The sequence below is a fragment of the Cannabis sativa genome, chromosome 2 (assembly GCF_029168945.1).
Source record: "Cannabis sativa cultivar Pink pepper isolate KNU-18-1 chromosome 2, ASM2916894v1, whole genome shotgun sequence".
Classification (NCBI taxonomy): Eukaryota; Viridiplantae; Streptophyta; class Magnoliopsida; order Rosales; family Cannabaceae; genus Cannabis; species Cannabis sativa.
The window spans coordinates 32,559,409-32,584,237 of record NC_083602.1 but is presented as its reverse complement, the minus strand read 5'-3'; the positions used below and the strand labels follow the sequence as shown (position 1 = coordinate 32,584,237).

The 24,829-nt window shown below is 30.3% G+C and overlaps 1 protein-coding gene across 2 annotated transcripts; it reads left to right on the top strand.

The window, feature by feature from the left end:
* The first annotated feature begins 11,326 nt into the window (after window positions 1–11,326).
* Window positions 11,327–15,375, top strand: LOC133034935 (probable serine/threonine-protein kinase WNK9). Of its 2 annotated transcripts, XM_061110485.1 has the most exons (8): window positions 11,436–12,097; window positions 12,214–12,251; window positions 12,383–12,610; window positions 12,701–12,921; window positions 13,120–13,277; window positions 13,350–13,788; window positions 13,875–14,492; window positions 14,570–15,375. In XM_061110485.1, exons 1-8 carry the CDS (start codon window positions 12,017–12,019, stop codon window positions 14,761–14,763), a joined length of 1,977 nt encoding a protein of 658 aa, XP_060966468.1. In that variant the 5' UTR covers window positions 11,436–12,016; the 3' UTR covers window positions 14,764–15,375. The 2 variants fall into 2 exon arrangements, with proteins under 2 accessions (XP_060966467.1, XP_060966468.1); XM_061110484.1 differs by having other exon boundaries at window positions 11,327–12,097; window positions 13,875–15,375.
* Window positions 15,376–24,829: the final 9,454 nt, after the last annotated feature.

The window sequence follows — 24,829 nt, the reverse complement described above, 5'->3', positions numbered from 1 at the left end:
AAGTAAAGAATTATGCGTTCAAGGCATAATTTGGTTAGACTCGGTAATTAGAACCGAGATAAACTGTTCTAGGGCCTTATTGTAATTAGACGTGTGAGCGTAACATGTGGGTCTATGCCACATAGACATAAATAGGTGTGTGAGCGTAACACGCAGGTCTATGTCAAATAGACAATAAGTGTAATGGCATTAATATATATGAGAGATGTTTATTGTGTTTATTGAAATTTTTACTGTTTTACTGGGCTTGGCTCACGGGTGCTCTACTGTGCAGGAAAGGGTAAATCTGTTTATAATCAGCCATGAGTTTGAGAGCTTGACGATGGATTGTACATGTTTGGGCCATCTAGACCAAGCGGATTGGGTCTACCAGTGAATGTATTTTGTAATCTCAGATTTTGCCGCTTAGGTTAGCATGTAAATTAACTTGTAATATTTTGTGAAAAGTTTTGTGGGATCCCAAAACATGTTGTATTTTTGGTTTGTTTGTAAAGTTTAAAATTATTACAAGTTATATTTTCATTCTATTGTAATTAAGTTTAACTTTTTCCGCTCTTATATTTCTAGTAATCCCTGTTTAGCAAGATTAGGTTTTTTTTACTAGTTGTCATAGCGTGCTTAATTGTTAGGGCGTTACATATATGTTCACTTATCAGAAATCAAAAAATAGAAAATTTTGGAGATCATTAAGATTTCTGATTCTGATCTTATAAAGATTTTAATTATGAGATTTTTTTGTCACATATGGCTGCAAAATTAGGAATATTATTGAAAACTATTAAAGATATATTTTGTGACAATAAATCAATCGGGTTGCATTTTAGTAATAACATAAGATCTACAAGGTCAAAGGCACATTGACTTTGATTTAATTGTTATTAAAATGAAGTTCAGAGTAATAAGGTGTCTATAGAGCATAATAAGGACAAACTCCATATTTTGTGTGATCTGGATCATTAAGGATATACCACATAAGGTTTTTCAAGAGCTTGTTGCTCATATATGGATGTGGTATTATTTAAGAATATGCTAGTTTAGTGGGAGTTTGTATTTGGAATATTCTATCAAGTTGACACATATTTATAATTTGATTCTGCGGATAAAGTATGGACTTAAGTTTTGAATACTCTAAATATTTTCTTCCTATTGAGAGGTTTAAGTATAAGGTTAGAAAGAACTAATAAAAGATTGATCTCAATTAAGGGGGACCAGTTGAAAATAGGCATGCTAAGATCACATTTGCATGTAATTTACATGCTACACATCCATGATTGATTTATGTCATTTAGTTATATTGATATATGTGACCATTGATGGGTTTAGCTACGCTAAATGTTGTAAAAGTTGCTTTGATCCTATGTTAGTATATTTAATGGACGAGATTGTTTTGAAATACCTATACTTATGATAGCAAAAGTTAAGCGTGTATAAAGATATACACTATTAGAAAACATATGTAGCCCAAGGGAAGATTGTTGGGTTAATATCTTCAATATGGGCTCATATGTATATTAGTGTATTGTTATTTAAAATTTGACCCAAATAAAGTGATCATTTTAGTAATTATGGTTCGTTGGGTATTAACGTATGATGGACTAAATGTGTATGTAGATACCCTAAGAGATATTTCTAATTTATTAAAGGGCTAAATTAAAAATACTTAAAATTAATAACCTAATTATGAGGTTATAAATTGGTAGTGGTCCCCAAGAAATAAGAGTCAATTCTATTCTCATCTTCCCCCATCAAGAGAGAAAATTAGAAAACCATAAGTCTTATTTTCTTGAATGATCATTACCCAAAATCACTATAAAGATCATCTCTACAAGATGGATTAAGATTATCACTATCTATGGACTAAGGTACGCTTCCGCTATTTGGCTTCTTCTCTTTGAATCAACAAAGGTATTCTTTATATCTTTGATTATACACTTATAATTGTATGTAATATATTTATCTATGAAATTAAATCTTGTTATTGCATATTTTATGAGTGATAAAGAATTTTAACATAAGATACAATAGTCACCAAGTGTAATTTAGAGAAAAAAGACATGGAAAATATACCTTATGTAGAGGCTATAGGAAGTGTAATGTACACCATGATAAGCACCATTCCTGACATTGCCTATGTTGTTAGTGCACTTAGCATATTTATGTATAACCCTGCTGTAAAGATTGTAGAAGAAGACAGAAGAAAGAATTTCTGTTGTATTGAGATAAGCCACCAGTGAAGGTTTATATACAGAGCAATAAGCAACAAACCAGCTAAAGCAATAAGAGGAAATTAGTTGCAAGACAGTTACAAACCAAATAACAGAACCATGACAGAAAGATAACTAATCTTTAACTAACTTCTCTTAACAGCCCCCCTCAAACTAAGTGTCATGTTGAGAAACAACACTTAGTTTGTCTCGGAGAAGAGGAAAACGATTGCTAGATATAGGCTTGGTAAGACAATCAGCCACCTGATATTCTGCTGGAACATGTTGAACTTGGATTTCTCTGTTGATGACTTTGTCTCTGACAAAATAGAGGTCAATCTCTATATGTTTTGTTCTTGCATGCAAAATGGGGTTTGCAGCAAGCATTACAGAACTGATATTGTCACACCAGACTTGAGGAGGTGAAGAAACAGAGATGTGTAACTCGGATAACAGAGATTTTATCCATGAAATCTCAGACACCACTGCTGCAAGACTCCTGAACTCAGCTTCAGTTGAGGATTTGGAGATTGTGGGCTGCTTTTTAGACTGCCAGGAGATGAGATTTTATCCTAAAAAGACACAAAAACCAGTAGTAGATCGCCTATCATCCGGATCAGATGCCCAATCAGCATCACAATAAGCTTGAAGATGAAAATCAGACACTCTAGTGAGCTACAGGCCAAAGTCTAAAGTGCCAGCTAAGTATCTCAATATGCGTTTCACAGCAATCCAATGTGACTGCAATGGATTGTGCATAAACTGACATACTTTGTTAACACTAAAAGCTATGTCAGGCCGAGTAATAGTTGCATATTGCAAGGCACCAACAATTGATCTATATAGAGAGGCATCAGCAACTCGTTCACTTCCATAGTTGGAAAGTTTTAAGCCATTGTTCACGGGAGTTCGATGTGTTTTTGCCCCTTGCATCTCGGCTTTACAGAGAAGTTCCTGCAAATATTTCTTTTGAGGAAGGATCATACCAGTAGCAGTTGGTACAGCCTTTATACCAAGAAAATAGTTGAGTGTACCGAGATCTTTGAGAGCAAAACACCTGTTTAATTCAGTAACAAGAGCAGAAACTTGAGTGGAATCAGAACCAGTGATCAAAATATCATCAACATATACTAACACATACAAACAACTAGCAGAAGTGATTTTGACAAACAAAGAATGATCAGATTTGGCCGAACTGAACCCAAGATTAAGGAGAACAGAGGAAAGTTTGTCAAACCAAGCACGTGGTGCTTGCTTAAGACCATAAATGGCTTTTTGAAGTTTGCAAACTTTGTGTGGTGCTGTAGGGTCAACAAAACCTGGTGGTTGAACCATGTAGATTTCTTCTTGAAGATCCCCATTAAGAAATGCATTGTTGACATCAAGTTGTCGTATAGGCCAACCCTTTGTGAGAGCAATAGTTAGGACAATCCGAATGGTAACAGGTTTGATAACTGGACTAAAAGTCTCATTGAAATCATAACCAGCCTGTTGGTGATAGCATTTTGCAACAAGTCTTGCTTTAAATTGAATGACATTCCCATCCTCATCTTCTTTGATCTGATATACCCATTTGCAGCCTATGGGTTCCCTTCCTTCGGGAAGATTGACAAGAATCCAAGTCTTATTTTTGACAAGAGCAAGATGTTCAACATCCATGGCTTTGAGCCATTTTTCATTTTGCATAGCAGCCTTGACAGTAGTAGGATATAAGGAAACCCGAGGCTTTCTTATACCTGACTTGGACCTGGTACACATGGGGTGTTGATTTGTGACAAGAGGAGGTGCTGAGGTGGTAGTTTGTGGCACTGGTTCAGTGTTTGGTTGAGTTGTGGATGTAGAAGTAGGTTGTGTTACATGTAGATGCTCATGCTCAGGTTGAGATGCAGGAATTTGAGTAGATGGAAGATGACACTCAGGTTGGGACTGAGAGTTTATAGTGGTAGGAATGAGAGGAGACACAGGTAAGGGAGGGAGAGTAGTGACAGGTGCAGGTGGATGAGTTGGTTGAGTGGCTCGGACAGATGGAGTTGTAGGCACTAGAGAGTCCATTGAAAATAGCCTCAATGTGATCATGTGCAGACATTGGATGACCGATCGAAGCAAGTAAATCAACAAGACTCTTGATCTTTAACAAGAAATCGCTTAAAGAACCTTGCATTCTGGAGTTTCTTAACTGAGTCTTGTATTTTCCAATGCTTGCACGATTCAATGCTGTGTAATACTCACGAAGAGTTCCCCAGATCTGAGCTGCTGTGTCACATCCCACCATTCTGGTGAGAATCTTTTCAGACATAGAGGACAAGAGCCAAGATACAAGAATGCTATCTTGCTGATCCCAGTGTTCATACTCAGGTGAAGTTTGATTGAGCAATCGATCCTCATTGGTGAGAAACATGGGAGGAGTGAGATTCGGATCGAGGTGATGCTGAAGCCTACTTCCTTTGATTGCTGCAAAGACCTGGTGGTGCCAGGGAAGGTAATTGAATTCATCTAAACGCACTGAAAGTGAATGAGAAAATGTTGCAGGAGCAGACTTGGGAAGATTAAGAGAACCATTATTCGGAGTAGCTGCTTGAGACGAACCCTGATTTGCAGCCATGAACGAAAGCTCCGAGTAACAGAGAAAGATCAAGAAAGAAAGAGACAAGCTCTGATACCATGTAAAGATTGTAGAAGAAGACAGGAGAAAGAATTTCTGTTGTATTGAGATAAGCCACCAGTGAAGGTTTATATACAGAGCAATAAGCAACAAACCAGCTAAAGCAATAAGAGGAAATTAGTTACAAGACAGTTACAAACCAAATAACAGAACCATAACAGAAAGATTACTAATCTTTAACTAACTTCTCTTAACACCTGCAACATTGGAAAGGGCACAAATGGCTGTTGAGATATGTCAAGACTACTTCATAGATTGGTTTAAAGTTCACCAAGCATGGAACTAAGATACAATCGGAAGGTTCTGTTGATGTTGATTATGCATCAAACACAGACACCAGAAAATTCATAACTAGCTATTATTTTCAATTAAATAGCTTGTACAGCAACAGGAAATCTTAGCTACAGTCTGTGGTAGCATTATCCACAATAGATGCAGAGTTTATAGCAACCACGGAAGCTTTCAAAAGAAGAAGTTTGGATCAAGGGAATCCTAAGTGAGCTACAGATGATCAAAGGAAAAATTATTATTTTCTTAGATAGCCAATCAACCATTTATATCTGCAAGAATCCAATCTATCATGAGAGATCAAAATACATTAGGTTGTTTTGGATCGGAGAGAAGATTGAAGATGGAAATGTAAAACTCAAGAAGGTACCAAGTGAAGAGAATCATGCAGTTGCAAGAACCAAAATTCTTTCTCTCAGCAAGTTCTAATATTTTTTGAAATTGCTAAACATTGGCTCCATCTGAAGATAGCTGGATCACTCCCCTGATGTTTTTCTTGTGTTGATTCTATGAACTAAGGTAAAAAAAATTGTATGGTAATTCGCAGAATAAACAAAACTAAAGTTAACAGTTTTAACTCATAAACTGTCAAGTTAGTTGAATGTTGTAGCATTCTATTTTAATTGGTTATAGTACACTCGATAGAAGTTGAGTCTAGTCCTTGCTTATTTAAAAGGCTTTAGTCATTCTTGTAATAAAAAAAGGAACAATTCATACTAAATTGAGAGAGAAAGAGAGAGTGAGTGAAATTGGGTGGGAGGAAGATTATGTAAAAGAGAAAATCAGAGAGAATAGAGTTGGGAAACTGGACCAAGACTAGTGTTCTTAGAGCTGAACTCGAGTTGAGTTTCAAGTGTGTTAATCTGTAATTTTCTCTAGGGTGCAGAAAGAAAACTCAAGGGAGTAACCTCAAGTAGGTCCTTTGTTTGGCCAAATCTGTATAAACATATTTTGTCTCTTTTACTATATTTTTCTGCATTTAATCTCTGTTTTTGATTTTTGGTTTGATTATTCATTAGTTGATTGTGTATGGATTGATTTTAACTTGTTATGTATTGGTTCTTGGTTGAGTTCTATGTTGTGAAATTACAACCATAGCTCATTCCCTTGCTAAACTAGCTATATTCATTGATAGTGCCAAAGTGTAGTGGCCTAGTCTACCACTATGTATGCGTCTTGATCTTGCGAGTGGCTTTTATCATGTTTTAATTCCTTGGATAGTGTTTAGCATTTTCTTAACGAATTTCTCACTTTACATTTAAAAAAAATTGAATCATCTTCCCAAAATAAAAAATAAAATACAATCAGGTAATATAACATACATGAATAATTTCAGAGTTTTTACATTTATATACGTAAGATTTAAACTATTTACGAAATTATGGTCGGACAAATTATTAATATATATATGAATCATTTAATTTTTATTTTGGTTTTCGTATATACGGCCATATAAGTTAATAGTGTTGTCTTGTTTGTTGTGCTCTACATCACTGCGTGTAATGTAGATTTCTTTCTCCTTTTTATTTTTTAATTAACAAAAATTCAAAACCATGTGTACATTATATTTATTTTTTTATTTTTTTTTTTAAAAAATAAACTATATATTTCTTTCTCTGTTAATTTCTTTAATTAATATTTTGTCAATGTCTTGTGTCTTCACTTTTTATTTCTCTCTCTTTTTTTTTTCTTTTTATATCTAATGTCTTTAACTTCAAAAAAGGATTTGAGCATTAATTGAGCTCAAAAATAATGTCATCAAAATTTTTGTAAGGTGGTCACTTAATTTAAGGGAAATTTACACAGTTTACTGTGTTTTCCCATTTTCTTTCTTTTATACTGTTACACTCCAAAAATAACTTTTGTACTGTTTTTTTTTTTTTTTTTTTTTTTTTTTTTTTTTCGGCTACCAACTTTTTTTTTTTTTTTCGGCTGCCAACAATTTTTGTTTGTATGTAAAATTTGGAAATTAATATATTATAACATCACCACATTCATGCATGCTTGCCACGTACATCTCCTCTCCTATCAACATATATATAATGTCCAACTCTCCCACACTCTACTATTATATATACTTAATTATATTGAAGGAACCATTCAAAAAAAAAAAATTATATTGAAGGAAAAGAAAGAAACTTAGAACACCTGAAGGTGATAGTTCATGGCTGAGATGATGAGGGGAAGGAAGACCATGAAGGTGATAGTTCTTAGTTCTTCTTCTTCATCTTCTTTTCTTTTCTTCTTCTTCTTTTTTTTTTAAATTTTTTGAAGTTCTTAGTTATGTTTTTTTTTAAAAATGTAAGAGTTAGTGTGGTTTTTTTTTGTTCTAATTTTCTAGAACTTTTCTTGCAAATATAGTGCATTTAGTATTGAGGATGTGCACAACATAGTTAATTTTTGATCATTTTTTTTTATTGTTTTTTTTGTTTTAGTATTGTTTTAGTATTGTTTTACTGTTGTTTTTCATGATTTATTTATTTGATGCCGATTTCACTGCCCTTGCTCCATCTCGCTGGAATTAATAGGTATTTTCTGGGTGTTCTCGTGTTGTTGTGATGGTTATGTCTGTGAGTGTGGAAGATGGAGGCTATAAATACATTTTTTCTTCGTTCTCTTTGGCTATTTTTGTGGTTTTTTTCTTTTGGTTCTCCTATAAATATATTTGACGAGCTCACTCACAAGAGAGTTTTGAGGTGTGTGTTTCTTTTATATTTTTCTAAGTAGTTATTTTTGCTTCATTTGTTTTTGTGTTGTTTCAGTGTTGTTTTAGTAGTTTTTTTTTTATAATTTTCTAGGAATAGACTTGCAAATATAGTTGATTTTGCATCTGGTGTTGAGGTTGTGCAGCAGATTGTTTGTTTTTTTTAATCATTTTTTTCTTTTGTTTTGTTTGATTGTTTTAGTGTTGTTTTACCGTTGTTTTGCCATGATTATTTATTGACGTCGATTTTACTGCTTTTGTTTATTCTTGCCGGATTTAATGGTTTTTTCTTGGTGATGTCCGTCTCCGGCGACTTCCCACACACGAAGCAGGTTGTTTTCCCGTGTGTTTTACTGTTCACAGTATAAATGTTATGCTGTTGGGCTTGGGCAGTACAAAAGTAAAGAAATTGGGCTGGGGCAGTAAAAATGTTGTTTTTACCGTGTCCCAGTATATTTGTAAAGTTTTGGTCCAAAAACAGTATTTTTGTAAAATTCCCTAATTTAAAATGAGAAAATACATATTCTTTCATTGGCCCCAAAAAGTGACCAAAACTAAAAACAACATTTTAATTTCTTCAGTAATTTATTAACAACAAAACCAATAATATCTTATAAAATTTCTTTTAGGTAACATTAAATTGTTTTATTTTTTATTAAGATACTTTTATGTCATTTTTTAGCAACATTTTTATTACTTTCAAAAACTATTAATATAAAGTATAAATGCTTACTATATAATTTCTTAGTAAAATTAGTGTGCATAATAATTTTCATAATATATACCTAATTCTATTATCAGGGCCGGCCAGAGGGTAGGGTGGTCGGGGCCTATGCTTCGGGCCCCACTATTTTGGAGGCTCCGAAAAAATTAAAATTAATATATATACAGAAAAAAATATATATCATATAAATTTTAATTCAATAAATATCACAGTAAATTTATAGCTCAAGTGGTACCCGAAGAAAGATATGGATGCTATGAATCTTATTTGATTGAAATAGATTTATTTATTTATTTAACATAAGAATATAATATTTTGGAACAAATATTAGTATATATTTTTTTTATAAAATTACTCTAATATATAATGTAGAGTAGTACTTCAAGGTATAAATTGGTAAAAAAAAATTAATATAATTTTTGACAGATTATTTTTTTTTTACAAAAATGCTAAAATATATAGTACTTCAATAGAGATGTTATTAGTAAGTAAATATTACATTATCGAGTTAACTTACATGGCGAGATTTTTTTTTTTTTTTTTTGGTTATATGGAGATAAAAGAGTTAACATTGATATTTGTATCAAAACTTAAATAATATTTATTTTAAAATTTTGTACAAAAAAAAAAAGTCTCATCTCAAATTTTGCCCCAAACTTCTCAATATGTTGAGACGGCACTATCTATTATGTTTAAGACACTCCATAGTGATTCGATAAGTTTATTTTATTAATATCTCAAAATTGCTTTATTAAATAAATGTGTTCTTAGTATATCATTTAATAACTTTTACATATAAAATAACTAAAAGACTTAGTAATTTTATGTCATTGGTTGATATGTTGAACTTTATTTAAGTTTAAACTTAACTAATTTTTACTAACGAAATTAACATAAAAAGAAATAAAAGGATTACTTTTGATGTTGGTCGTCATTTCTTAAAATGGTAAAAAGAAATATGTAATTTAAAAAATATAGATTATAATAGTGTAATTTATAAACTCAAATTATTAAATGATTAAAAGTGTGATTATTTTTTTTAATTATAGAAAGGAAATAAGAGAGAGAAAATGTTTTCTTTAGTTTTTTAATATTAAAAATTTATTATATATACGTATTTATAAAAATAAAAGTAAAAAGAAAGGAAAGTGATAAAAAATGCACGTGAATTAAAAAAAATGAAAAAAATAAAATATTGGATGATTAGCTGAAAATGCACTGAGGAAGGATTTACCAAATATACATATAATTTTAAACATATACGTTATTTTAATATTTTTGTAAATTAAATGACCAGCGTTATTTGAGAAAATAAAATACAATTTACGTATTTAAATGTAATTAAAAATTATTAAGAAAGCATTAGTGCAAGTTTAATTTTATATCCATAACATAAATGAATAATTTTCCTTAAAATTGAGCACGATTATATCTAGATATTATGATAATATAAATTCTACTACTCTAGATAATTAGATATCACATAAGTTTTCTTACTTATAATTAAATAAATTTGTAATCCAAATAGTTATAAGAGGTTCTAAATTGGATTCTTCTTTCTCAAATATAAGAAAAAATATTAACATACTCAAAAATCTCTAAAATAGTAATTAAATTCCCATTATTTATAGTTTATTGAATCTAATGGATTACATTGTAAAAGGGGATGAAGCTTGTTTTTGTTGGAAAATATTATTTTGCTTATCTACTTTATTATTGTAAATAATTCATCTTTTTAATTTATAATAACATATATTTTCACTAAAAAAAAATATTACCACCCTTTTATACTTAATATTAAATTACATAATAAGTAATTGTAATATGTATGTATATTACATAAATATGCATAAGTAAAGTAATAATCATATATCTTATTGATGATGATGTCTTATAACATCCATGTTCTTAAGAAAAAGATATTAGTTTTTTTTTTTTTGAAAGAATTAATAATCTCAGTATATTGTTTACTTAATAAGAAAATTAGAGAGCAAACAAATCATCATCTCTCCATATTGTTGTTTTTTTTTTAACAAAAATTCTCTGTGTTATTATTTGTATTTTTAGGGGAATTTTGATTATTTGTTTAACCACCTAATTTCCACCTTACCTTATAAAGCAAGAGGTACTATGTTGTACGGCAGTATAATAAATAAATAAATATGTAAATTTAAAAGCCATATTTTCTCTACTTTTTATTGTTCAATAAAATAAAATAAAAAAAATAATAAAGTACACGTAACTACTTTTATTTTTCTTTCTAATGTCTAATTATATCGAACACGCTACAAGTGCTCTATTATTTATTTAAATGAAAATAGTATCATGCTTTTACACCTTTCTCTCTTGCAAAAAAAATATCAAAACATTTTACTTTTAATCTTTTTTGATAACTATTTTATTTTTTTAATCTTGGTACATAGAAAAAGAAAATGAGTCAAAAAAATTTCAATTAGGGAGGATTTGAACAAGTCAAATAAATACTTAATAATTTGCATAGTTGGTCGTTTGGTCTCTATGTTGAATAAAATTGAGTTAGGTGGGTGGTTTACAAATTAGAAGCCCAATAAACAAAGTTCATATGGGTACTCAATTATGGTACTTTTGTTTTTTTTTTTTTTTTTGAGAACTTCATAATACAAAAAACAAAATATAAATGAATAATGGTAGAGAGATAGAATAATCACAAAAATAAAAATAATAAAGGGGTTGCTACTGATTTTATCAGTCATTTCATTATGGGGATAACACTAGCAGTGCTTTCATAATCTTACGACAAAACACAAAAACATGAAAAATAAATAAAGTTGATAACTTTATTCTTTACACGAGTTCTGGATCATGACTCAAACTCAAACTCACCAAAGATCTAATTTTGAGCATAAAATTGAATCTTATAATGGGACCCTTTTTTTATGTGATCAGTTATTTTACAAAAGTTTTGCATTTGTCACGATCCGCTGAGGGTGGGTGGTTTGGCTCCGTTTGTTTCTATAGAAAATGAGGCAAAACAAGAGTTACAAAAAAGTCATATATATGTATATTTTCTTTTAATTAATTAACTTACCTCCCTTTTAATTATTATTATAATATGGTGTAGTAATAAAAACATTTTTATTGTTCTTACCAAAAAATATATAATTATCAACAAACTTTCTTTTTTTTTTTTAATCTCTCTATTTTAATTTAATTTTTTCTTCTCTATAAAACTCTTTCAGATAGAGTGAGAAAGAGAGGAAAAAAGTAATATTTTTTATTTTTTGTTTGATAAAAAATCTGTCTCCTTTTTCTCTTGGGAGTCTCGGTTGTCTATGTGTGTTTGTGTCAGAGCAGAGAAACAACCTCTTAAGGGGAAATTTTTATCTGAAAGAAAGAAGAGATTTTTTTTTTTAAAAAAAAAAAAGGAGGAAAAGTGAAGAACAACATTTAAAAGAATGAATTGTCTTCCCTATCTTGAACCAGATGATTCTTCTTCTGAGTTTGTTGAAGTTGATCCAACTGGCAGATATGGCAGAGTACATCTCTCCTCCATCTCTCTATCTATGTATCCATTTGTGTCTCAGGTTTTTTTCTTTTTTTTGTTCTTCCTATTGTTAACATTTTTTGAGTTTTTTGTCTTTTGTTTTTGCAGTACAATGAAATCCTCGGAAAAGGAGCTTCAAAAATAGTGTATGAAATCTCAAGTTCTCACATTTTATCTAAATTCCAAGATGACCCTTTTCAGATTTATCCAAATTTGAGCTTTTGGATAGATTCAATCAATGGTTGGAGTGATTTTTTGTGGTTGATTATTGTTACAGGTACAGAGCATTTGATGAATATGAAGGGATCGAGGTAGCTTGGAACCAGGTCAAGCTTTATGATTTTCTACAAAGCCCTGAAGATCTTGAGAGGCTTTATTGTGAGATTCATCTTCTTAAGACATTGAAACACAAGAACATTATGAAGTTCTACACTTCCTGGGTTGATACTGCCAATAGGAACATCAATTTTGTCACCGAAATGTTCACTTCTGGGACTCTCAGACAGTAAGTTATATTCTATAGATTTCTTTTTTTTTTTCATTTTTTTTTCTTCTTCTCTTTCTGGGGTTTCATTATCTTACCTATCTTGTATAGGTACAGGCTAAAACACAAGAGAGTTAACATAAGAGCAGTGAAACACTGGTGTAGACAGATCTTGAATGGGCTTCTCTATCTCCATAGCCATGACCCTCCTGTGATCCATAGAGATCTCAAGTGTGATAATATATTCGTTAATGGTAACCAAGGAGAAGTGAAGATTGGTGATCTTGGTTTGGCTGCAATCCTGAGAAAATCTCAAGCTGCTCACTGTGTTGGTAACAACTGATTTTTGTGTTTTTTTTTTTTTTTTGCCTTATAAATAAAATAACAAAAGAAAAATACCCATAAAACTACTTTTTACATCACATCTATAATTATAAATTTCAAATTCTGGGTTAGTGGGATTTTTTTTAAAAAAGAGTTATTGGGTTTTTGTTTATCTATTTTTATCTTTTTACTATTGCCCTTGATAGGGACTCCGGAGTTCATGGCTCCAGAAGTGTATGAAGAGGCATATAATGAGTTAGTTGATATATATTCATTTGGGATGTGCATTTTGGAAATGGTTACTTTTGATTATCCATACAGTGAATGCACTCATCCTGCTCAGATCTACAAAAAAGTTATTTCGGTAAGAAATAGCAGTGAACTCTTTATCACTTAACCTTTTCATTTCATTGACAATTCATTAATATTTGTTTAGGGTAAAAAACCAGATGCTTTGTACAAAGTAAAGGATCCTGAAGTGAGACAATTTGTAGAGAAGTGCTTGGCAACTGTATCCCTTAGGCTCTCAGCAAGAGAGCTTTTAAATGACCCTTTTCTCCAAATTGAGGATTGTGAATATGATTTAAAACCATTAGATTGTGGACGAGATTTTGATGAGTTTGGACCTCTCATAAGGCAGCCTTTACTTGAGTTACATCACAGTAGTAGCTCCTTTAGCAATGGATTCTTGAATGGTTATTCTAGTCAAGAGCTAAATGAATGGGGTAGTCATCCAGCTGAGCTAGAAGCGAGTGGAATTGAGCTTTTCGAGCACCATGACGATGAACATTATGAAGATGCTGGAATAAGCATCAAAGGGAAAATGAGAGAAGATGGTGACATCTTTCTAAGACTTAGAATTTCAGATAAAGAAGGTCTGAATGTCTGTTGTACTTTTCTTGATGAGTTGATGTAAATTTGAATGTTGTTAACTAATCGATTGTAATCCTATCATTTGCAGGCCGAATTCGAAATATCTATTTCCCATTTGACATTGAAATGGATACGGCATTGAGCGTAGCGACGGAAATGGTTGCAGAGCTTGACATTACTGATCAAGATGTTACAAGAATAGCAGACATGATCGATGGTGAAATTGCTTCCTTAGTACCTGAATGGGAACCTGGTCCAGGATTAGTGGAAACACCCCGTTTTAATAACCAAAACATATGCCAAAATTGTGCTTCCTCAGAGAATAATAATAATAACACCTCAAGTGGCTCTTTCATGAAGTTTCTGGCAAGTAACAACACCTCTAGTTCCATGGGCTTGCCAGTTGTTCAATGTTGTAGGCTTGAATGTACTTCAATGCACGGTCGTTTTGAGGAGGTCACGTACCAAGCCGACGAGTCTGAGCATCACAATACAGACAGTACGCCTAACTACAGAGAAATATGGGGTCAGCATGAAAGCCGAGAATTGAGTTCTGTAGGGTCCGGACAGAGCCATTCTGATGAAGAGTATGAGAAGATTGAGGAGCAGTCAATATTCACAAGAAATGATGATGAGAAGGAGAGCAATATGAAGAGCAACAACAAAACTCGATCAAGTTCAAAAATTTCATTCAGAGACTTATCAGGTTCTCATTCTTTATCCTCAATCTCTTCAACCCATCATGAGATGATCTCAGACAATCATGAGAAGGAAATGGTGCAGGAATTAAGATGGCTGAAAGCAAAGCATCAGATGGAAATGAGGGAGTTCAAAGATCATCAGTTAAGAATTGTATCAGACTCTTCAAACAGTGGAAGCACAGAGCACAGCTTAGACAATGGGTTTTTGTCGTCTCTGGTAGTATTAAACACACTAGAAGAAAACAAAGGACTCGTCTTCCGGTCTTCTGCTTATGATGACCAATTTTGTTCCAGTTACAATAATGACAATATCAATAAGAGCAGCCCCAGTTCGGAATCCCAAAGGGCCCGAAATTGCGAGGTGATGAAGTCTCCAACAAACGCTAAGGATATGGTCACTGCAGCAGCCAAGAGTTTCAACAATGGCTTCTTACTTCCTCACTCACTTCACAGAGCAGTTTCTCTCCCAGTTGATGCTGTTGAAATATAAAAAATAAAATCTTGTGAGTTGAATTCTTTCATAAATTTTTTTCACACACGTATAGAGAGAGGGAGAGAGAGAGAGAGGCTGTACAAGTACCAAGTATTAAAAAGTCCACTCCTTTTTTTGACCAACTAGTATGAAATTCATCTACAATTCTCTGTTCTCTCACACAAAATTTATTTACAACCCCATTTGATAGTTACCTAGGAAGTTACCAATAATGATCTTCATCAACCTTGTTTTTATATTATAGTATATAATATCAAATGAAATGGTTACTGAATCTCCAAGTGTAAAGCTTAGGTTTACTAGGAAGGAGTCCAAGTATATCATCCTCTTGTCATGTTGAATTTTCTATTCTTTAAAAAGATTTGTATAAAGCATCTTCTATAGTCTAGCCTTTATTGAATGGAGCTTTAGCTTTTGATTGAGAGAGAGAAAAAAGTATTTGTTTTTCTTTTAAAAGTAATACAGATACTGCCTGCAAGTCATGATTAAGTGTATTATTTGGCATGTAAGGTTGTAGCTGGCCAATAAGGTTTTGGATTCAAATAATGGTTCCTTTAGGTGAGGCCCCCACCCAAAAACCTTACCTTTATGTCAATCATGGAGGGTTTTTTTTTTTTTTTAAAAAAAAAAGGATGAATTGTTGTATGTATGGTCTGGGCCACTCAAGCCATCATGTCCCATGCATGCTGATCAGCTTAAAATCTGTCTTACCCATAATCACCACACCAATTTTGTTCCACTTCTTCCATTATAGTATAATATTTTATTTTACTTTTAAGCCAAACTACATAATATTTAAAATAATAATAACAAAGAGATGGTTACTTACATTAATGTGGAATGGTCCACATATATTAACTCATTTTTGCTGACTTTGAGATTGACATCTAAGATGATCCAAATCTCATATGAGTGATCTTCTCTACTAAGTTGATGTGGAATTACACTGTCCAGCCAAGGCAGTGCATTTTTGGATGAGTACTACTACTGACATTTCTTTAGGTGACAAAACTCATCAATAGAGCAAATCTATCTATATCTTTGATAAGATAAACAAAGTTATTTAGATTTACTTTTCATATGCCTAAGAGTGAGAAGCATGGTTTGGATTTACTATTTCACCTTTTACATACATGCTTTTTACTATTTCATGTCTTAATTGTGAGAACCATGGTTTGAATTTACTATTTTACCTTTCACATACATTAGCTGTGCAGTATTTTTTTACCCCTCTCTCAAAGTTACATTAGCTGTACAGTATTTTTTTAAAAAAACTTACCTTTTTATTGGAAATACTGTTATTAGGTGACTGTGACTGAATATGTAATTTAGTATTTAGTCAAAATATTCCATTGAATGTTTTTTTTTTCTTTTTCTATGATAATTGTCAAAATATTCCATCAAGTGAATGTTAAAAGTAGTGACAGTAGAAACAAAAGTAACAAAGATTGACTATATGTCAGTATTTCATTAAATTTTTGAATGGGAGCATCACCAATGGTTGATCTACAATATAATATTATATATTATATTATTTTTTACATTTTTATTTCTACAAATATTTCATTAGTAATCGTATTTCATATTTATTATGATAGTGCTACACATTATTATTTAATAATTTATTTGTTTTAATTTTATTTTTAGGAAAAGAAAAAAAGAAAAAGGTGCCACATTTTATTTTTAGAAAAAAAAAGGGAAAAAGGAGCATGGCATTAATGCCAAATTTCGGCACCAATATTATTTTTTAGTTTGGCATCCAATTCTCCAATGGTTAGTTTTTAAGCATTCTACCACATCATCAAGCGCTTTATCCAAGCACCACCATTAGAGATGCTAATATAATTATTCATTATCACCCAACCTAAATATGTACGTTTATTGGGAAATTTCTTTGTAGCTGGTAGGGTTGTCATCGAAATCAGAAAATTACAGTTTAAATTCAGATCGCGACAAGCTGAATTACTGTAGACCGTAATCGGGAAAACTGTTTTTGGTGGTCTGGTTAATCTGAATTGTTTACCGCTTAATGGTTCAGTTGCGGTTCATAATAAATAGTTAACGGTTAAATCGAACCGGGCCGTTTATAATAAATAATTGATTTATATATATTTTATATATGATTATATGTACTTCTCCATTTATAATATATATATATATATATATTTTATATATGATTATATGTATTTCTCCATTTATAATATATACTAGCAAAAAGTTACGTGCGAGGCACGTATACTAAATTTTATACTAATTTTTTTCTACGTTATTAAAAAGTGATACATTTAAAATTCAAAAAAAAATATATTATTAGTTATTAGGTTCAACATCATTACCTGTGTTCATTTTTAAGGAAAAAAATATATTTATGAAATAATAATTTGTTGCAACGCGTGTACAAGCAAAATTCGAAAAATGTAACATTTATTAGTAGACTATTGACAATTTCAACAGTAAATTAACTAATTGTATACTTTTTGTCTGCTAACATTAAGCTTTTGATATTTGAGTGGTGAACTCTTATTTGGCCGCTTTTTAAATTTTTCTAACACTCTCATTTTATTCTTCCAACTTTCTGTAGTTGGAATGATGTCCTTAATTGTTGTATATATAGTGTAGTCATTTATTCACCTATTTTCAAATAAAACAGTATATATACAAAATAAAAAATATAAATAAGTTCATATTAAAATCAATCTCACCTTTCAATATAGTGAAAGGTTTTTAAATTGATTCATTCTCACTTAGTAATTGTGACAGACCTAACGAATAATAATATTATGTTACCTAATAACAAAATAGGAATCCACCGAACAACATTATCAAAATTTATTCCAAGTATAATTATATAAATCTATTACTCATTAAAGTCTATTAGAAACTATAAAAAGCTCACAATACGAAATTTCACATCAAAAATCTAAAAATGATCAACTATGTAGCAGCAATGATAATACAATAACCAAAATTTCCTAGTCATATACAGTATTAAAACTTAAAAGAGTGGCATTATTCATTCAAGTTTCGACTAAGTGTTTCTGAGTTTAAGTTATAATATTGTGTCCTGTGTTTATGTCCAAATATTGTGTGTGTGTGGCTAATCTAGTGAAGAAGATTGAAGTTTTAATTCTCAATAAATAGAATGAATATAAGTGTATACTTTGTAGTAGGTCATTATTGTGTCATTTTTAAGTTAATGTGTCAACTTGAAAATAATTCATTTAATAAATGGAATAGACGAGTCAATCTAAAAATATTTTTCTACCTTAATAAGTAGAGCTATAGAAAACAAACTCGGTAACTTTTTGAGTGTTACAAAAATGTAAATGGTTATAAATTCAGAGTAAGTAACTTGTGTGAGGTAGCTGGTTAAAGAAGCCAAAATTGAGGTTTATGTATATACTGACAACTCAGGTACACATTTCAAGTTCTGGAAGACTATACTCTCTTCCCTGTCCTATTAACAAAAGTTTAATGTACACATAACACATGAATATGACTTTCTGTCCGAAACCAAGAGATGATTAGAAAGTGGAAGCACCGCTAGAACTTTCCTTTGTTTGAAGTAATAATATAATAACTAATATCTTTTATTACATATTAATAATTAATTCAAGATGAACTTTCCAAAGTATTTTTGAAACATCGTGGGATATATAAATGCAATACTTTTGTATAATAGCATGTAACATGTTGTCTTCATTAGTATTTTTCAAATTTTAAAATGAAAATGAAAATTATAAAATATAGCTTAAGAAATTATAACCTGATCGAGCCAAAAAAACAAATAGAAAAATTCTTTAGCAATATATATATATAATATAAATAGTAGTAAATTCTTATTTAGAATAAAATCCAACTAAATAACATAAGTATATTTAGAAAAGCCAATCGTAGATGTACAACAGCAAAAACTCAATCGTATTTTTTTAGATTAAATGAGATTTATTTTATTATATATAAATAAAAAGTGACCTATGAATTTCTCATAAACTATTTTATTTTTATTAATAAATCATTTTATTTTTAATATAAATAAAAAGTCACCCATGAATTTCTCATAAACCAAGAATTTTGTTATATAGGCATACTTTATATAGAATAGATATACATATATTTTATATATGATTATATGTATAATTTTGAACTTTTTTGTGTGTCAAGTTGTTTATTGCATGAATTTTAGATTTTTATGTTATATTTTGACTTTTGAGAATATTTTTATATTGTTATTTATATGTTATAGATCTATTACTTATCATGTTAAATATATATTTTGAAAAATAAAATTAAAAACTTAGTAAAAATAGTACAATTACTTAAAAAAATATAAAACAGTCAAAATTGTACTTATTCTTTCTACTCACCCGGGAGATTCCTTCAATATTCTAGTAACATTATTTCAGTAAATCTAAATAGCAGAATCATACATAGGAAACTATACTAGTGACTTATCTAATTTTATTGTAGAAATTTTCGGGATAAATGATTGGACCATGCAAACTAGAAATACATTTTCTTGGATAAAGGAAGAGATTATTCAAACATTTTCGTATCACTATCAATATATATAATAACCAGGGCACCCATTTCAAATGCATATCCCATTTTTGCCCAACAGGGTTATGAAAATCCACGAGAAGCGGCAGGCCGTATTGTATGTGCCGATTGTCATTTAGCTAACAAGCACGTAGATTTCAAGGTTCCACAAGCGGTACTGCCTGATACTGTATTTCAAGTAGTTGTTCGAATTCCTTATGATCTGCAACTGAAACAAGTTCTTGCTAATGGTAAAAAAAGAGGCTTGAATGTGGGTGTTGTTCTTATTTTACCTAAGGGGTTTGAATTAACCCCTCCCAACCGTATTTCGCCCGAGATTAAAGAAAAGATGGGAAATCTGCCTTTTCAGAGCTATCGTTCCACTGAAAAAAAATATTCTTGTGATAGGTCCCATTTCTGGTCAAAAATATAGTGAAATCACCTTTCCTATTCTTTTCCCGGACCCCGCTACTAAGAAAGACGTTCATTTCTTAAAATATCCCATATATGTAGGCGGGAACAGAGGAAGGGTCAGATTTATCCCGACCGGAGCAAGAGTAACAATAATGTTTAGAAGTTATAAATTCCACTTAAACCATATATCGAACCAAACCAAACTGTTTTTAATGATTTGGTTTGGTTTGGTTTGAAAAACTTATTGGTCTGGTTTGGTTTCTAATATTCAAACAATCGTTATACTGTTTTGGTTCAAAAAATATGAAAATTTGAACTAAACCAATCCGTGAACATCCCTAGTAGCTCGATCACTTTTAGCTTTATTGTTTTAGGTAAATTAGTTTTGTAGAAATTATAATTTATATATACATGTATGTAATTATAACAAACATTTACTAATTTTTTTTTTAAAAAAAAATGGAATAATTTATTGAGAAAAACAATAAACTCAAATAAGTCAATTACACTTGTATTAATTTTTATTTTACATGAGTCTAGTCTCTTTGACACAACTTTTAGAAAAGTTAAAAGCTACTTTTTAAAAAAAATTGTGATAAAAATGTGTTTGGTAAGAATTTAAAATACAACTTTTTGAAGAATTTTTAGAGAAGCTACAACTAAAAGCTAAAACTGCTCCAATCCAAATTTTAAAAAAAAATTGTTTTGATTAAAAGATTATAATAAATTTATTTGTACTAAAACCATATTTACTTATTTATTATATATTAAAAAAAATAAAAATATTTAAAATAAATTAATTATAATAAAATAAATAATTCTTAAATCTCTTATTTTTTTTAAAAAAAAATAATTTGTATAATTATTTTAATATTACAAACAACATCAATCTAAAAATTTTCTTATATACTTGAGTTTCTAATTTTTTTTCTTTACATTTGATACAACATAATATAAAAATACTATAAATTATTTTTATCAAATGCATATAAATTTAAATTTGAAAAAAATTTAAAAAGATATAGAAAATAAAATATTACATAAAATAAGTTTTTACATCTTTGTGATTATAATAAACTAGATTATAAATTTATCATTATCATTATAATAGATTTTAACAACTCACAGTACTTTAAAATTTATAATTTACCAAACACTCAGCTTAGCTTTTGATCCATAATTCTGTTGCAACTGTTCTTTCTCACCGTACAACTATACCAAAAGGTCACGTCAAAAAAGTATAGTAGATATCGATAAATTTATTTATAAAGATATGAAATTTAACACAATTATTCTAATTTGATTATGCACTAAGTCTAACAACACAAATAAGTATTGTTCAAAAAGGAAAAAGAAATAAGTATTTTAAAACTTAATTTAAATTATATAATTTTTTTTTTCGAATAATAAAAGCTTTATTAAATCAAATCTTCCAAAATAATGGAAGAATAACAAGTGGGTAAAGAGTTCCCACTAAAAACACGATCAGCCTCATGAAGAGAAGCCCGCACCAAAACATGTGCAAAACCATTAACAGACTGTTTAACAAAACAACATTCAACATCAATTAAAGAGGTTAACAACCCTCTACAATCTTGAATTATGTAAATTATTTAAGTATTCATAAATGTTTCGTTCGAGTTTCTGTTTTTCGACATGAATTTAATCTTTATTTTTTTGCTGCAAATTTAATCCATTTATTTAAACATTTTTTTTAGGAAAGGGATTTATTTAAACATATTACTCTGATATTATATGTTAAAAATGTTGGCTTGGAATTCTTATCCTTAGCATTCATCTTAACTTATATGAAAACATAAATATGAATTATTACATAAATTTTATTTGTTATCTTGGTTTTATTTTATAATTTAGATAAATTAGTAGTATTTTTATATATAAATAAAGATAGGTTTCAACCTCCAACTATATTTTACAAGTTGGTATATCCTAATTAAAATGAAGAACTAGTAATTAAATTTTCTACAAATGAAACTCATGCTTAGTTTAAAAGGGTCTTCAACTAAATAGGACGAACCAAAGGTTTTAGCGTTGGCTCCACAGTGTTATACTTTTCTTCTCCGGTTCATACTTCACACATATACAAATTACAAAAGTAAAGTGATATTGAAAGCCAATTTTTAATTAATTTCAGATCCAATACTAATAGGAAACCATTATCATTATCATTATGATTAACGTAAAAGTCGTGGTACATGCAAATTGAGTAGAGAATGAAAGAGACACTCACTTTTGGTTAAGTGACTAAAAAAAAGTCTGCATGTATTGTTGAATTGTATTATTATCCATTATTATTATATCCTTCTCAATAAAAATAATAATAATAATGCACTCATCTATCTAGATAATGATGTGTAATGTCAGGTATCTTTTTTTGTTATGGCCAAAAATCCAAAATAAAAAGTTTTCTTGTCTTTTTGTGGTTAGGCTCCTATGGTGCAAATAGGAGAATTTTGGGTCATAAAATAGTACTGATTTTTTATTACTTTTTCATCTCTTCTTTTTCATTCATATATTTGATGATAATAAACTACTTTTCAGTTTAACACATTAACATTTTGCTCATAATATTGAGGTGACACTATTTAACATGACCCAAAAGGGTCCCCATTAAACCGTGTTTGAGAAACTTCAATTGAAACTTGCACTTCAATGTACTTTTGATAAAGAAATCCAGTAAATTGGCAATGACCTCTCCACACTTGATGACAATCAGATACCCAGTTCCTTTTGGAGATTTTTTTTATTTTTTCTTGGGAGATTGATAGATGCATTTGATAAGACATGACGCTTTAAAAGAAAAAATAAATAAATGTGATTAATTTGCACGAAGAATGGACTATGGAGCAAGGTTTCTTTCTGTATCAAAACAAATACATTTCCCATATGTCTAGAATCAGAATATCCATTAACATATTCTACTCACATAGTTGCTTGAACAAAATTATTATTGTAAAAGCTTGTGGCAATATATTATAGGCTAATTAGGATCTTTATCCTTTAGACTTTGACATGTACCAAATCATGTCCTTGAACTTTAAACTATTGAGATTGTTGGACTTAAAAATTTTTGTCTAATTTCATTCAATTTTACTATTTCAGTGATTGTTTATGTACTAAACCATGCTCCCCAGATTTTAATATCTACCAAATTATACCCCTCGAACTTTGACATGAACTTTCATCCATGTTAGAATTTTTTACTAAAATTGGAAAGAAGTCCTTAAATCCAACAATCTCAATAGTTCAGAGGTATTTTAATGACCTAAAAGCCTATATTATAATCCTTCTTCTTGTTCTTCTTTTTTTTTTTTCCTTTTTTTTTCAGATCTTCTGCATCCGATTCCAGTAAAATATTCAAGAGCATCTTCAGCATTTTTTTTAGACTTACAAATAAGAAGTGGTCGGAAGAACACTATTGTCAATCACAGCTAAATTATATTCTTCAACGATATGTTATCAAAAGTGTTAAGAATAGTAGTAGGTAAAGATACTAAAAAGAAAACATTTATTTATATGAATCAAATATTAAAATATAATTATTAAAAAAACATTACAATATAATATAATAATTTATATGCCAATGATTTAGAATTGGAATTGCAACTGAAATCTATCCATAGTCGGTGCAGTGCACAAACCTAGGCTTATCAAGAAGGATGGATAATGCAAAAAAACTTGGTTTGTGAGTTTGGATATTCTTTTTCCCCAATCTCCAAAAAGAACATTAATAGAAGTCAAAGAAATGATGAAGTTCCCCCACATCCAAAGGACTTGGGAATGTTAGGCCTAACTCCACAATTGATGAAAATGACACAACTGGTTTTGAGCTTGGTCTACATCTTTTCATATTCCTAACCAGATTTAGCTCTAGGCTTTTACCATTCTAAGACAACTTTTCAAAAATATCAAGAGCCTTTGTCATCATAATTAATTACCCAACAAGTGGCCTAGTAGTGGCAATATTGTTATACCCTAGATGCTTGAGGTGGTAGAACAAACTTAGGTGGCTCCTTCTCGTCTTAAACGCCAAAGTATTATCTTTTGGCCTAGTGTCTTACTTATTTCTTCAGGTTCCATCACTGGGGATACAACCCACCACTGCCAGGTCTTGGCAAATATTTCCAAGTAGTTGACTTGAGATGTCTAGAAAAACAAAATAAAGGAGAGGGAAGGGTGGGGGTGTGATCATTCTAATTTGAGTTTCAAACAACAACTTCAATGGTTTTAAACTGTGCTTGACATTATTGAAAAGGAAACTACAAAAACAAATGGGATAGTATCATTATTTTATAAAGAGATATTTACGGCAAAAACTCGTTAATATTTACAATTGTTATACATATGACCCTAATCAAGAAAATTGACAGCAAAAATACCTTATCTTACAATTTTGTTGCAGTCGTACCATATTTTAGCTGTAAAGTATTAATTAAGCTCGTTAAGTGTCAGTTCAGAAACACGTGACGACATATTTCTTTAGCTTATTTAATATGTAGTTTAATAATATGTCGTCACTTGTTTCTGAATTGATGCTTGATGATCAAAAAATGATACCACTGTAATAAAATCGTAAGATAAGATACTTTTATTGCCACTTTTTATTAAGGTCAATGTATAACAATTGTAAATTAAGATTATTTAGCAGCAAATATCCCTTTCATAAATTTCTTCCTTATCTAATAAAATGAAGTATATGTGGAGTTTTGGAGTTAGAAAAGAACCTTCATAACGCACTAAGCCTGTCCACATCAACAGACCAACCCCTAATGAAAATCATGCTTCTAACCCTTCTGAGTACGTGAACAACAGTACAATACCACCAAAAGAACCTTTGGTCATTATATATTTCTTTAGTTATATAAAAAAAAGGTG

What these genes read in the sequence shown, in the direction of transcription:
- LOC133034935 (XM_061110484.1), top strand. Translation starts at nt 12,017, where the DNA reads ATGAATTGTCTTCCCTATCTTGAACCAGATGATTCTTCTTCTGAGTTT. An exon ending in CAACTGGCAGATATGGCAGA is followed by an intron (nt 12,098 to 12,213) that starts GTACATCTCTCC and finishes TTGTTTTTGCAG; the next exon opens with TACAATGAAATCCTCGGAAA. An exon ending in TCAAGCTGCTCACTGTGTTG is followed by an intron (nt 12,922 to 13,119) that starts GTAACAACTGAT and finishes TGCCCTTGATAG; the next exon opens with GGACTCCGGAGTTCATGGCT.